We start from the raw sequence: 16,093 nt of genomic DNA on the forward strand, positions 1-16,093 counted from the left end.
CGCGCCCTTAGCTTGAATGTCTTGTGTAGTTATACGTGTGAGCATAGCCAAACAGTACATCATTATTATATCTATATATACTATATATTATTGTATCTATATATGGTATTGTGTATACATATATTTATATGTATACACAACACAATAAACGCTTCACAGCTGCTACATTTATATTCTCCGGACATGTTACCCCTCTTACGTGTTACATCTTCATAATAAGGTTTCACGCAGAGATAAGTGTAAATGATTTCAGTAACTTGTGGTGATAACATCAATAAGAGATCTTGTATTTGCAGGCGGTTTTGTGAACTGGTTGAGCAGCATAATTCCTCTAACATACCGTTCTTTGTCACGCTTTGTCTTTTAGGAATTCAGAAAAAATTCAGTCCCGATCCTTTGGTTTTAACGCTCTGCATGACGGTGTCGGCTCTCTGGAGCAATTCTGGCATTTTACAGATCTTGGTAGATAACAGGATCGTTTCAGCTTCGGATCAGTTTTGTGAAGCCGTATTTCCTGGTTTGCTTGCCATTTCCTGCGCTTTTCTTATCATAGGATGTGTCGGGACTCTTCACAATCAAGGACCCATACCTATTATGGCCTTTGCGCTAGGCATGGCAAACCTCCATGTTCTTGCTATGTGTCATGAACCAACACTTGGTCCATCAGGTATTGGATGTAACTTTATGATTGTGACAGTCGTAAGTTTGTATCTCGTGGCTTTAAGATTTTGGAATATCTTGAGAAAAAAAGCTGTTCAGCCGGTTAAGAATTGTGTCCATTCCAAAAACCATTTCTTGAGAAACCATCTGATTGCGACAGGGATTATGGCCAATATGGTGTCATCGAGTGTCATCTGTGGAAAGCTTGTGGGAACTACTAAGATTCTACTTCTTGGCCATGCCCATTGGATGTTCACGTCAGCAATGTACCAACTCATAGTCTCTGTGGCTTCATTTTGTGCCTCTGACATATGGAATGCAGCTTTCTTTAGCTTTTCGTCCGTTCTGAAGTTTGCAGAAGGATATTCATTATTAAATCAGCCCAGCTTGTCAATTGACCCATTGCTTCCTCTCCCATTTGTGGTTGTGTTTGCAGTCATTTTTGCCATTTTAGCTTGCATGATGTCTCTGAAAAACCTTTACTTTGGCATCTATACATTACTTTTTGCTGTTTACTGCGCTTCTTTAACCCTTCCAAGTGGCATTGACCATATTGCCCCACAAGTGATTAATTTAATTATCTTCATAGCTTCAGGCTTTTACATGTTTCTTAGGCTTTATTTATCAAAGGCGGAATTCCAGACTTCCCAAAGGCACGGTCTAATTGAAATAATGAATTCCTGCCTTCGATTTCTTAATCTTAAACAGAGGAAAACCTTGTTTTGTTGCTATTCTGATGGCTATAGATTTAAGGAGGTGGATGCTATTGGCCATGCATTTAACACCCTTGCAGCTTTTTCTATCATTATTGAAACACAAGCGGCCTTCATTTTGGTCATCGTGGTTGGAATCATGGTTCTCATAGCTGGCTTACTGTCGGCTTCTTCTGGTAAAACCTTGGAGAGCAGTGCCTTGATCTTTTATGGAATCTGGTGGATAACGTTTGGGACGGTGAGATATTTCTGTTTACATGTGACAGTGAAGACGTTTTCTGTAGCGCTGGGGATAATAAGCTTTTTAGTGTTACACGGCTTTATCACAGTTTGCATGATTATGCTAAACAAAGTTTGGTTCATAAACTCTTTAACTTTTGAGGTTTTTCTAATAATTATTTTACTGAAAATGCTGGCTTTTCTAACATGGGAATGGACTGTTGCTTTTGGTGTCCTCTTTGGTGTTGTGAGCTTCTACTGCTTTGTGGCTTCCATACTTAATGGGACTGTGGAGACGCCCCATCTGCCTTGGGGTGAACCCTTCCTACAAAATCCACTGCTACAACAAAGTCATATGCCGTGCACGCTTCCTCCTAAGAAAATCTCATCTATAGAGAAAATAGTAGGTGAGTGTGTATAAGGAAAATACATATTTATTCCACTTAAAGAGGACTTGTCATCATGTCAAGAGTGGACAGATTTTGCTCATACTCTATTCCTGCTGATCACCCGAGTATTTTTTTTTTCTGGAGATATGGGCCTTTTTAGTTAGTCATAGATTTCACGAGGGGGTGTGGCACACAGGAATTCCTGTGGGTGTTTCCTTAGTCTGCTTTGCATAATTACTCTATAAGCCACGCCTCCTTAATAAAGGCCACAAAAATTAGCTCAAATAAAGAGGTCCATATCTCTGGAACCATATGACAGATTTAAAAAAGAAAAAAAAAGCAGAATATGTAGGGCAGCAACGGGAATAAAATATGATCCAAAACTGGCCACTTTTCACCTGATAACAGTTCCCCTTTAAATACCTAGTATTATCAAGGTTGATGAAAATGCTCCCTGAAGAATGGCAGTTAGTGAACTCTTTCCTCATTTTTCAGAAATCATGAACGCAGGAGGCATATGTGTTATTCCATCAGATGAGGGATATGTTATGGCTTCAGCTTGTCAATTTCCAGATGCCGTGCATAAGGTCTCCAAGTAAGTAGAGCGTATGGCTTTGTTTCCTTTGATTTAGAGATACTTGAATATATTTGAGTGGAATTGAATTTTACTTGAAAAAAATCAATTCTCAAAAATCCGTATTCTACAGATTTCGTTCAATATAATTTCACTAAATCGTAGAAGATTGGCAAACAAATAAATAAAAAATTATTACCTCAGATGTCTGGCCGTCCACGCTTCTGACTGCCTGCAACCTGGTACTCCGTGCCTTTCTTTCTGCTATTGCATCTTCAGATTTCTCCCGCTATGCTGGGACTTCCGGCCAAGACCAGACCTCGACGGTGGTTGTGCGTTGTAAGGTTGTAACGTACATCATAGCATCGTGATGCCACGTCATACATCATGTCGACACAGTGCACTTGGACATTCGAGGCCCGGTCGCTGCCAGTAGTCCCAATCTAGAGTGAAGACACTGGACATGCAGAGAAGAACTGTGGAGGACTGCGAGCAGCATGGGTGGACAGACAGGTGAGCAGTGATGCGAGTGGGATCTGTAGGCACGCAAGAGCACATCAAGGAACATTGAATATGTTGTGAATAACTTTGAATTTCCGCAGGATTTGGCGAATTGTAATTTTGTCACATCTGGTCAGCCTGTTATTCCTTTGGCTAACATTACTATCTCTAATGGAAAAATAGGGGATGTAGAAGTAGCCCTGGTGGCTAGAAGGGACTCGGGCACAAAAGTTAACACTAATTTTTTAATTTACAGAAAGTGTAATTTAGTTTCTGAAACAAGAATTCAAACCTAAACAACAAGAAATCTGAGACTGCTCGTACAATAATGTTTGGAGAACAAAAACAATAAATGGTGCTATACTGCCTCCACCTGGAAATACACGATAACAAGGGTTTACTTGGTATTCAATATCATATGGTATGTTGTAATTCTAATATTCATTGGATTACTGTACGACGTAGAGAGATTGCACTGAGACCTGGAGCTAGGGGGCTAAATAGTCTCCCAGAGACCTGCACTATGAATGATACAAGACAGTTTTGGGGACCTGTTTCAAGGTGTTTCAGGTTGTGCCTCTGGTATTTGGAAAGTGATATAACAATTATATCTGCTCGAGAACCAAGGAGAAAGATACATTATTATTATTATTATCACCAGCTGATTACTATCAAGTCCTTATGTCACAAAAAGGAGAACTCAGTAGTTGTATGGAAATAACAAGCACCCCAACCAAGCTAGGTTTCTTCTCCTTTATGCTGCTTGACATAGAGGAACAAATTGCAGCTGCAGATCCCTCCTTTCACACCAGACTTTAAGTGACCAAATGGTCATGCAGCATTGTACTAACCGAATAAAATATAGCATTCATATAATCACATGAGAGCATCCAGTTGTCTTACCCACCCCTTACACATGTGGCCAATTTCACTTTTTGTGTTTTTGTTTTTGCCTTCCCTTCCCAGGGCCATAACTTTTTTTTATTTTTTACATCCAGATCATCATATCAGGGCTTTTTTTTTATCCCCTTTACCCCTGAGTTTTTTATTACCTTCATGACTAGGTCAAATTTTACTATTCTGACCAGTGTTCCTTTATGTGGTAATAACTCTGGAACGCTTCAACGGATCCCACTGATTCTGACAATGTTTATTCGTGAGAAATTTTGCTTTTTATTAGTGGTAAAGGTAGGACTATATTTTATACATTTATTTGTGAAAATATCGGAATTTTGGTAAAAAAAATTTAATCTTCAGATTTTAATTTTTATGCCCTTAAACCAGGATACTTGATACACTATAGTTAATAACATGTCCCACATGTCTACTTTACATTAGCATAATTTTTTAAACATAATTTTTCTTGTATTAAGTTCCAAGTGTTAAAAGTTGACCAGTCATTTCTCATTTTTCAAACATAATTTACAAAAACAATTTTTGATGGACCACCTCGCATTTGAAGTGACAGAAAATTCCCAAAATTCCCAAAATTGACACCATTCTACCAACTACACCTCTTAATGTCCTCAAAATCACATTCAAGTAATGTATTAACCCATCAGGTGCTTCACAGGAATTAAAGCAATGTGGAAGAAAATATGAAAATTTTACTTTTTCCCACAAAAATGTTGCTTTTTCACATAGGGTAACAAAAGGAATTTGACCATGCAATTAATTGTGTAATTTATCCTCAGTACACCGATATCCCATATATGGTGGAAAATTACTGTTTGGTCACATGGCAGGGCTAGGAAAGAAAGGAGCATCATTTGACTTTTGGAATGGCTAGAATAGATAGCTGACACCATGTTTCATTTGTAAAGCCCCTGATGTGCTTAAACAATAGAAACCACTCACAAGTGAACCCATTTTATAAAATGTACCCCTCAAGGAATTTATATAGATGTACGTTGAGCACCTTAAACCCACAGATGCTTCACAGAATTTTATAACTTTGAGCCGTGAAAATGAAAATCACATTTGCCCACAAAAATGCTGCTTTAGACTCAATTTTTTATTTTCACAAGGGTAACATTAGAAAATGGACAGCAAAATGTGAGGAGCAAAATCTTCTGAGAACGTCAGTAACCAACCTGTGGAGAAAAACTCATGGCTCACGGCAGGGCTTGGAAGGAAAGGAGCACCATTTGAATTTTGGTGGAGGGCTGGAACACATAGTAGATGGTATGTCTTTAGCAGAGCCGCTGATGTGCCTAAACAGTGGAAACCCCCCTCAAGTGACCATATTTTGGATACTATACTCCTCAAGACATTTATCTAAAAGTCTGGTGAGCATCCTGGTGTCATACTGCTACAATGCAGGTAGGTGCAAGCTCCACTAGATGGCTATAGAGTGGAAGGAAGGCTGCACCTAGACAAAGCAGGCCTGTTGTGCAGCAGCGAGGCTACCAGTAGGGGGCAGCAGGACAGTCAAACAAGCCGGGTCGATATAGTCAGTAGCGCAGTTCCAATTGAATAGACAAAACACAGAGTCAGAGACAAGCCAAAAGGTCAGTAACAGTCAGGAGCTGATAAGCCAAAGACAGAAGGCAGAAGCAGGTCAGGATACAAGCCAAGTCAAAACCAGGGAGTAAACAAGCAAAAGGGAAACACTAGTGTAACATTCCTGCTGCTAATTGTACCTTTAGTAAACAATTCATTGGACCCCAAGGGTCCAAGGTAAACAGTTGCTGGATCCATGATCCCTTCCAGTGAGCAGGCAGCTCGAATCCTGTGGAAAAAAACTCTCTCTTGCAGCAGTGTCCCTTTTTTTCTGCACTGCTGAGCTTCTGAGCAGAAGCACACTACTACTCGTTATATGAAAACAGATCAGTCTTTCAGTTTATCACGGACTCTTGAAGTCTCTGTGCTCTAGCGACTGTTACCCTGCCTCATGCAGCTTGTCCTGGCTCCTCTTCTCTGCCTGCAGACCTCCATGTTGCTACCTCCTATATCTTCACTTCTCTACACTTGGCAACCTCTCAGAAGCATCTCCTCCCCCCGAGGGATCGTGCACACTTCCTGGTTCAAGTAAAAGTGCACAATCTGTATGGATGCAGTTATAACAGCATAGATCTTAGCCCTCACCCTAGCTGGCAATACAGATAAATTATATTACACAGGCAGGCATTTTGTGGCGCTACAGACATATGCACCACAACAACAGTCCCAAGTTCTATTACAATTCCCTCACGCGTTTCTCCTCCCGGTTTCCTCTTCGGGCCATGGGGACAGTATGTTACAGGGATGTCTGCAGGACATCTGGTACAAGCTCATGTTGCCAGAACTATGTGTACTTCACATGCCTCCAGCAACTTGAACCTGAACTTCACACAAACTCACATTTTCTCTAACTCAGACTGACTGAACTAGAGAATGCTTACTCATTTTGCTTGATCCACCCATTCCCATCTACCACTAAGCACTAAACTATGTTTTATACTGTCCCTACCCCTTAGGGGGTACCACTCCATCTGTGGCTGTTAGGGGCAGATCCAGGATAGGACACGCGCTGGGCTTTCCTGTTCTACACACCCGCTCCTGACTTGTAGCGTACATGTATTGGGAGTTTGAGAAGGAGTCAATCCAGCAGAGTGTTATCTGGTCACATCACCGTGGTTTATTGATTTCTTCGTTTTAAAACAGCATGTTACAGATAAATATTGGAAGGATAAGTGCAAAATGAAACAAAAAGCAAAAACATGATGCATCTTTGATTTATGATGAATTTGGCACAAAATTGGCCAGAGCAAAAAGAAAGACAAGACAAAAAGCTACTTAATAACACAACCTAAATTCGTAAATAGATTGACTAAAATCTAAGAAAGAAAGAAAGAAAGAAAGAAAGAAAGAAGGAAAGAAAAAAAGAAAGAAAGAAAGAAAGAGAGAGAGAAAGAAAGAAAGAAAGAAAGAAAGAAAGAAAGAAAGAAAGAAAGAAAGAAAGAAAGAAAGAAGGAAAGAAAGAAGGAAGAAGAAGACCTCTCACAGTGTTGGATCATAAACTGTTCCAACCTCAGCTCTCCTTATGTATGTAATGTGAACGGACACTTATATAAGAATCCTGTACTTCATCCATAAGCCCAATCTGTTGTACTTGTTGATGCCTTTGGAGAACTTTGTTGGTAATGTACAGTTTTTTTATGATTTTAAATTCACTTAACTGCAAAGCCCGAGACATAATTGTGAAGACTGAAGGATCTCTGTACAGTAAAAGCTACAAGAGATAAAACTCTTTTCTGACATGTATGTAAGTGAAGAGCATCTGAGAATTATTACGAAGCAAGTACAAGACTAAAAGTACCGTCACACTCAGCAACTTTGCAATGAGAACGACAACGATCCGTGACGTTGCAGCGTCCTGGATAGCGATCTCATTGTTTTTGACACGCAGCATCGATCAGGATCCTGCTGTGACATCGCTGGTCGGAGCTAGAAGTCCAGAACATTATTTCGTCGCCAGGTCGGCGTGTATCGTCATGTTTGACATCAAAAGCAACGATGCCAGCAATGTTTTACATGGAGCTAACAACCAGTGAGAACGAAAAGTGAGTCACCGTTGCGTCACTGGATCGCTCCTGCATCGTTCTGGAGTTGCTGTTTTTGACGTCACTACAGCGACCTAAACAGCGACGCTCCAGCGATCGGCTCATTGTCTATATCGCTGCAGCATTGCTGAGTGTGACGGTACCTTAACATAATTGTAGCACCTATAGGGGATTCTGAGCTAAAAGCTGCAGTGAAGATTGACATATGAATAGACTGCACAGTGTGAACTCATTATAGTTCTGTTAGTTTTTAGACACTTTACTGAGCACAGTTAAGAAAGAAGGACACCTACGGTGCAGCAATCAAAAGCCAAGGAGTGCAGTAGATGTGAGAAGTGCAAAGCAATGAGTTTCTGTAAGAGCAGAGAAACATATATGTCATATATGATGTAAAAGGCTTGTCCGGCATAGGGGTACAAGTCTGCCGTCAGTCTGTGTGACTGCAGACTTATGAATCTTCTCAGTGCACTTACTGCCCACTGTGAGGATTCCCCGGTATCGGCGCTGGGAGTCGGGCGGTCCTGTGACTGTAAGTATATGATTTGCATGCTTCCAGCAACCTTATGAGAAGAAGTGTCTGACCACACTATATACATTTGCATTGAGCAAGGCTGCTCACATTTAGACAGCACATGACCGCATGTATGGGACTTGCATACTTCTGATGAAACAGCTGCGGCTAGAAATACCAAAACCGTTGCACTACTCTTAGGGTAAATGACAGAAAAACAGCTTGAAGAGCAAAAACCCACTAGAATAAAACATAACCTTTACTAATAATATTATAAAAAAGTGGACGAAACAATACAACATATACACAAAGTGCTCACGCCGAAAACCGTGCTCATATAAAAATTGGTTTGATCTCACCAATGATGGACGATAGGAACCCACACCGATGTAGGAGGGTCCCAGGGAGAGTCCAATAGTTTTGGGGTAATGAAGGAACGGGGGATTTCTGTCCTATGTAACCCCTGTCGTGCCCCAGCAATGACTCCTGTCCTAACAAGGACAGGCCCAAATAGGCCCCACTATGGACATCCCTCCACCGTATAAGATGTGATATAGCGCTATATCACATCTTATACGGTGGAGGGATGTCCATAGTGGGTTCCTATCGTCCATCGGTGTGGGTTCCTATCGTCCATCATTGGTGAGATCAAACCAATTTTTATATGAGCACGGTTTTCGGCGTGAGCACTTTGTGTATATGTTGTATTGTTTCGTCCACTTTTTTATAATATTATTAGTAAAGGTTATGTTTTATTCTAGTGGGTTTTTACTTGCATACTTCTGGTCACGCACCCGCTACTCTTGGTGCCAACATCGGTGAATCCTCATAGTTCGTTGTCTTCTACTGTAAGGGCTCGCTCACACGAGCGTGTATATCAGACGAGTGCTATCCGATATTTTATTGGATAGCACTCAGACCAATATTATTCTGCGTCGCAGTGCAGATTAGTGCGAATCTGATCACACTCACCTATCCAGGTCAAAGAGTGCATGTACAACATCAGACTGTACTCGGATGACTCACACAATGGAGATGATGGATGAATGTTGTTCTCCATCTTCTCCTCACCTGTGTTATCCCAGAAATTACACTATGCTGACACTCTGCTCAAGCTCTAATCATTCGTTAAGGCTTGTGTGACCATATCCTAAGGCAGTGAGTGCAGATTTGTACCCTATGGCCAGACAACTTCATTGAGATGTGGCCTCTTTAAAAGGCCAAGTCTAAAAATGTTTATACACATGTGATTTCGTCCTACAACTATTTCTCCCTTTTTTTAAATGCAAGAAGACCTGAACTCAGCCAAGCATTTATATGTATTCAACTGGAAATGGGGAGAACGCCACTGCCAGAAACCAGGAGGCTGAACGGGAAGCTCGTCAAACTTTAGTCTGATGTCTATGTAGTGATAAGATGTTAAATAAGGGCATGGAAGTGTAATGAAGGTGCCAGGATGCAACAAACAGAGATCACAAGGCGGGAAACAGTCAAGGATTGAAATTATTCTATTTACATACAGCAGTAACTTTAAACAATTAGTGTTAGTAACGATGCAAATCAACAGTAGAACGAATATCAATAAGTTTAGAAGAACCAAAAAATGATTTCACTATTTAATGTTATTGTTCTTTTCACGTAAGTTCTCTCTCGAAGCTCTGGTCCTAGTGGGAGTCACTGGGTTTCCCCCCTAGGCCACAAGTCTCTTTTTGACGTAGTCTATCAAAACCTATTGAGCCTCCCAAGAACCAACCAGCCACCTCCCAAACTGTAATCCTATTCCCAGCTTACCCCGCTACTGTAGATGATAGCTGGAAGTGACGGCCCTGTTCACTAGCTCTGTTTCTCGGCATCTTGCCGTCACATTCTCCTCACATATTTTCTCGGCTTGACCGTCGGCAGTAGTCTTATGCTCAGGGCAGAGAGGATTAGGACTCGGCTCTTGACAGGCGACGTCAGGTTTTAGAGGCTTGACCAGTGCAGTTTGCAGATCCTGGCTCTAACCAACGTAGGCGGTACTTGGAAGTCTCCTGTGGGGGGGGGGGGGGGGAAATCCGGACCTTGCCAGGTGGTGACCGGCACCAGGATGGCACAGACTTCACGCTGAGGCCTGACACACTGGCCTCAGCGATGTCTCTGGAGAACATCTGCTCACTCTCTTCCCTGGCGCCAAATCTCCTCATGGTCTGGCAAGCAGGGCTTTTAAATCAGGGAAGTCCTTCCTGTGGGTCACCTGATCCAATCAAACACATGAAGCCATTCCCCCTGCAAATCTTCCAGCACAATTTGGTTCCACTTGATTTTGGCTGGCCAGCAGATGGCAGTCTCTCCTCACTAATGGCACCTCCTGCAGGAATTCTCCGGAAATATCACAGCTTCTTATTACATACTAGAAATAGGCGGTGAAATTAACATCTGTGTATGCTTAGTGGTGCTGACAGGAGCAGTGGACATTAGGGTTGAGCGAAACGGATCGTTCATTTTCAAAAGTCGCCGACTTTTGGCAAAGTCGGGTTTCATGAAACCCGACCCGATCCCTGTGTGGGGTCGGCCATGCGGTACGCGACTTTCGCGCCAAAGTCGCATTTCATATGACGCGCTTGGCGCCATTTTTTTTCAGCCAATGAAGGGGCGTGGGCAGAGTGATGACATAGGTCTTAGGGGCGTGGACGCCTATCGCCATGTTGTCGCTTGTGCGCTGTAGCGATTTGCACTGTGTAACACCAGCTTTTCAGTTCAGGGACGGACGGAGGAGAGAGAGAGAGAGAGAGAGAGAGAGAGAGAGAGAGAAAAAAACTAAATAAAATAATCCCATTGGCTTTGCATTGGGTTTCGTGTTTCGGTCGTTCCTCGACTTTTCGCCATAATCGGCCGATTTCACTCGACTCGACTTTTGAGATAGTCGGGTTTCGCGAAACCCGGCTCGACCCTAAAAAAGTCAAGGTCGCTCAACCCTAGTGGACATGTCTTACACCGTTTGTACTTTCCAACATACCATATTTTTTGGATTATAAAACGCTCCGGATTATGAAACGCACCCCAAATTTTGAGGAGAAAAATAAGAAAAAAATATTTTTTAATAAAATGGTGGTGCTTCTTATAATCCTTCCATCTTATTGCTTACCGGGGGTGGTGGCTGCATTGAAGTGGGGTCCCAGGGTTGCTGCTGGAGGAGGCAGGCGTGGGGTGATGCTGCAGGCCGCAGGCAGGGATGAGGGGGGGCTTCCATGAGTGGCGCACTGCTGTGGGGGTCTTGTGCTGCTGCTGGGTTTCTCCGGGTGCCCGGCGGTTGCTGGCCGGTACTGCGGGTGTCTCCGGTGACCAGTGGTGCTGCGTGGTGCTGCGTGGGTGTCTTCCACGGTTCCATGTGCGGTGGTCTCCAGGAATATGGCCATTGCCGGGGGCGGCACATGCGCAGATCATGATCTCGGGACCAAGATCTCGAGAGATGAGATTTCAGCGCTGAGATCTTGGTCCCAAGATCACCATCTGTGCATGCGCCGCCCCCCCCAGCGGCGGACATATTCCTGGAGACCACCGCACATGGAACCGTGGAAGTTCTGGAGCTATGGCCTGTCGCAAAATGTCGACAGGGCCCCAGGCAGTGCCGGACACCCACGCAGCACTGCTGGGCACTGGAGACACCCGCAGCACTGGCCAGCAACCGCCAGACCCCCTGTATGCCACTTGCGCAGGCGCAGTTCATGGCCTTGCTCCACTATCTGTGCATTGCGCAAGTGACACTGCCGCAGTGCCTTATGGGATTCGGGGACAGCATCCGGAAGTCCCAACTGGCGATTATTATATAGAATGCTACAAATATGAGCAGTTTGATTATTTTTTTTGCAATGTTGGATAACAGAGCATCACATAAAATATCCTTTGATTTGCATATTTAACTGTTACCATTATCTTAAGCCTTTGCACAGTGGTGTACCACTAATAGCAGCAGACCACGTGGCAGTGCCGGGCACCTTCCCACTCAGCATCACACTTTCAACTGTATCTGCGTCCTGGAGGCAGATACAGTTGAAAGCAATGATTGAAAAGGGAGCATCAATTGACTCCCCCTCCTTCATCATTCTCCCTGTATGCCTGTCATCTCATTAATACTGTGCTGTGCGGAAATCCAGAACACATGCAGCAGAGCCCAGCACAGCAGGGGAATGGGGAGAGGCAAGTGGAGGACATTGTACTCTCTGCAGGGCTATGTGGAGGCCATTGTACTGTTTGGAGGGCTATGTAGGGGGCCATTAATCTGTTTGGAGGGTTGTGTGGGGTCCATCATACTGCATACTCTGTGGATGGGTGTGGTGGCCATTATACTGAATGTAGGGCTATCAAATTGTATGGAGGACTGTGTCAGGGCCATTATATTGTGTGGAGGAACCTTACTACTGTGTATGGTGCTTTTCATATTGTGTGGAGAACTGTGGGGGCCATCATACTGTGTTGGGGTCACTATGGGGGCATCATAGTGTGTTGGGGTCACTGTGGGGGTATCATACTTTGGAGGGTACTGTAGTATCATCATACTGTGACTGTGATGGCACTGTGAAGGAATTCACTGTGGTGGTATCATATTGTGTTTTTTGGGGGGGGCACTTTTGTTGGCATCACACTCTATGGGGGCCATTAAAGAGATATTTTAGTGCCTGGAAATTCTAATAGGCTTCAATAGGAGCAAAACTATTTTGCAGGGGCTGAAAAGTTGCGAGATATGCTCTTGTGTGACTCCATCAAATATCATTTGACAAATTGGGACATCTGCTATGGGGCCCCATGATTTCTATGTAAGCCCCTGCCCTTGCATGTATGAAAAACTAATAAAGTTTTAATGTTTATGCAGTAACACAAATATAAATACATAAGCAAGAAATATTAACTGCAAACAACAAATTTTTATTGCAGAATACGCATGGAAAATATAGACAATGAGACGTCTCTCTTTATTACCAGTTTAGCACAACTGCATCCTATAAAGAATTTATTCAGCAAATTGATGTGGGACTTTATTGAGGCCTTATGGCCGAATCCTGTTGGTTTTGTTTTGCCTAAAATAGGTAAGTTGTTTCCTACTTGATCCCAACAGTGGTCGTCCAATCATATCATATTGACAAAGGAAATAAAGTTCGTCAGCTCACCATAGCCGGTGCTCGGCTGCTTTTCTTAGCAGATTTCCACCAGGAGTCCACAAATGCCAACACCTTGTTCTGTGTAAACATATAATCTTTTATTTGTTCACCAACACGTTAAGAACAAGGGCATGACTAGTATGGAGAGAAAAACATGACAGAGACTGATGCGCTTCTGATCATACCATGCTTAATCATATTTTACATGGACAATCTGTCCATATAGTCCCTTTGTGAACTTTTAGTATAGTATATTGCTCGGAGAAAAAATCTTTACAGCACTCACCATGGGTTAGTTATTTTATTTCTTCATACACAAAGCAACACTTCAATCTTCATAGTCTTTATTAAGCTTGAAAGTCGAAACATCGACGATGTTTTTCTCTCCATAGTTGACAAAGACTATGCAGGTCAAAACGTGACTTTGTGACAACAGAAATATCACAGAATGGGAGAGAAATTGTCGTAAAAGCTAGTGATGGGTCCAAGTCTATATAGAAGATTTACATAAACTACTAATCAAATCTTTCTAGGAAATGGAGAGAATAACCAGAAGTGGTATCACTAATGTCTGTTTCCGGCTCGTAGTACAATACTTAAGTAGCTGTTGTCTTCTGCTCTCCCCAGTGCCGCTCTATTCTTGCGCCGCCATCTTGTGACCTCAGCTCCTGACTCACCACACGTCAGAGGTAACAGTCACAAGCTCTTAATGTAAGTCTATGAGCCTCGTTCTGACTCTCATAGGCTTACATTAAGAAGTGACTTACAGCTCGCCGAGCAAACACTGGAGCGATGTGGTAGGTCACAGCCTGCTTAAGAAGACAGAAGCGGTATTGAGAACAGCAGAACTTGGTGACTAGTACTACAGGCAGGGAACATACATTAGAAAAGGCTACGTTCACATTTCCATTGTTGGGCGTTGCGTCGGCGCACAACGCATGCAAAACGCATGCAAAAATGCATTGTTTTGTGACGCAGTTGGAGCGCCCCCAGATGCAGGGCCGCGGGGTACTCGGTACCGGTCCTCTCTGTCTCAGTGCCGGGGTTGTCACGGTGGCTGGACCCGGTCCGTGACCCTGCTAAGGGGCGTCCAATGAAAGGGTGATGAAAGTTTGTCAAGGGTTCGTGACGCCACCTGTGGTATTCGGTCAGGGTGACCGACGCTGCTCAGGGGTCCGCTGGGATGATGGAGTAGCAGCTAGATGGTGTACCTTCCCACAGGTGAAGTATATCCCCAGTTCTTCCCAGTAGTGTAGGTGGCGATGATGTGAGGCACAGTTAATAACTAGGACACAGGGTTGCAGTCTCTTTACCTTTTTACTGAAGACTTCGGGGTCCGTAATCCAGAGCACTGCTAACAGGGCTGACTGAGTCCAGCCGGTCCGAAGGCACATCCAGAGTTCCCTTTGCAGGTGGAAATCAGTGCCTACCAACTAGCGCCTGTGTGTTGTAGTCCTTCCCTGCTGAGCATTCGGGATAGTCCTCACAACTTTCGTGTTCGTTCGTTCTCTCTCTCTCCGTCCCCCAAGTTTATCTGGCTAGGACACACCCGTTTGACGGGAATGCCTGGAGTTATTCTGGGACCCTAGAGACGCCCCTCTCCCACAATTGCCCCCTATGTCTGCTTAGGTGATGTAAGGTAGACAGCCAACCTATAATCAACTGTCCTGCCGCTGTTTGAAGTAATGCTTGAAGTCTGGTACTTCCTTGGCGTTCCGGCCACCTGCTACGCGCGTCAGTAGGATGTTGCCGATCTCGGGGCACGACTCCTACTGGTTTTATCTCCTTGTACTGTGATCTCGTTTCTCACTTCTCCACAATATCCTTCACTTCGTGTCCTTCCTTAGGATGCCGCCACAAGGTAGTGCAAGCGCGGCTCCATAATGATCTGTCCTTTCTGCTAGGTAACTGCCAGGAACCCACCCCTGACAGGTCCTCCCTGGAGCTCTCCCAGGCTGCGTTCTCCCCAACTTCCTGTCCAACCCCCAGTTTTACCAGAGTGTGAGGAGTGGCCTAATACATAGTGCCTTTTGCTCCCCCTGGTGGCCAGTGTGAAGTGTAATGTGTGACTGTGATACCTGGTCAGGTGAACTCCTTTAGTGCAATCAGACATAACATCACTCCCTTTAGTGGCAGAGCGACATTACTGCAACGACCAGGACTCTGGGGCGCTGCACATGCGTCCATTTTTGGCTTGATTTTGGACACAAAAAAATGCAACATGCAGCGTCCTCTGCATCCTGACGCTTGCGCCAAAAATGATGCATGCGTCACAAAACGCAAGACAACGCATGTACATGCGCCCCCATGTTAAATATAGGGGCGCATGACGCATGTGTCGCTATGCGTCGCCGAACCTGCGCCCGACGCAACGCAAATGTGAACGTAGCCTGATACCACTCTAGATGTGATACTAAAAAAAAAGCCGAGTGGTGCTTTAAAAAGAATCTGTCATCCGGATTTTAATCCCCAAATTGATGGAATTTATAGCAAGGTCTTTTAATGCTGAATAAATCCTTACCTTTTTTGTAGAAATAATTTTGCTGTGTTAGAGAAATCCATATTTGATCTTGTATGTTAATGATTTTCTAGTGCAGTAAGAGAGCGCTGCACTCACAGCTCTCCTGCTCGCTGCTTTCCATCAGTCTCTCATTGACAGTCATTAGGTCTCTTTGACATTATTAAGAGTGTGTTTGTGTTAAAGAGATTGAAAGGTGTTAAATACAGTTCTAGGAGACATTAGAGTGTTAAACACATATTTTCAGGGCCATTGGAGTATTTGCAATTTGATTTTTTATTTCTAGAAATTTGCCAAACTTGACAAATTTGCATCCAACAGGGAGCAGC

General features: G+C 43.6%; 1 protein-coding gene across 4 annotated transcripts in view; it reads left to right on the plus strand.

Moving 5' to 3' along the window:
* The window catches only part of LOC138662744 (uncharacterized), a 175,536-nt gene that overhangs the window by 99,260 nt on the left and 60,183 nt on the right, over positions 1–16,093 (plus strand). For 3 of the 4 annotated variants that reach the window (XM_069748641.1, XM_069748638.1, XM_069748640.1), the window contains 3 exons: positions 368–1,999; positions 2,477–2,576; positions 13,023–13,174. In XM_069748641.1, coding sequence (XP_069604742.1) covers positions 368–1,999; positions 2,477–2,576; positions 13,023–13,174 — 1,884 coding nt within the window. The remainder of the gene's footprint in view (positions 1–367; positions 2,000–2,476; positions 2,577–13,022; positions 13,175–16,093) is intronic. The other variant, XM_069748642.1, reaches the window with a different exon arrangement.

This window comes from Ranitomeya imitator, chromosome 2 (genome assembly GCF_032444005.1).
Source record: "Ranitomeya imitator isolate aRanImi1 chromosome 2, aRanImi1.pri, whole genome shotgun sequence".
Classification (NCBI taxonomy): domain Eukaryota; kingdom Metazoa; phylum Chordata; class Amphibia; order Anura; family Dendrobatidae; genus Ranitomeya; species Ranitomeya imitator.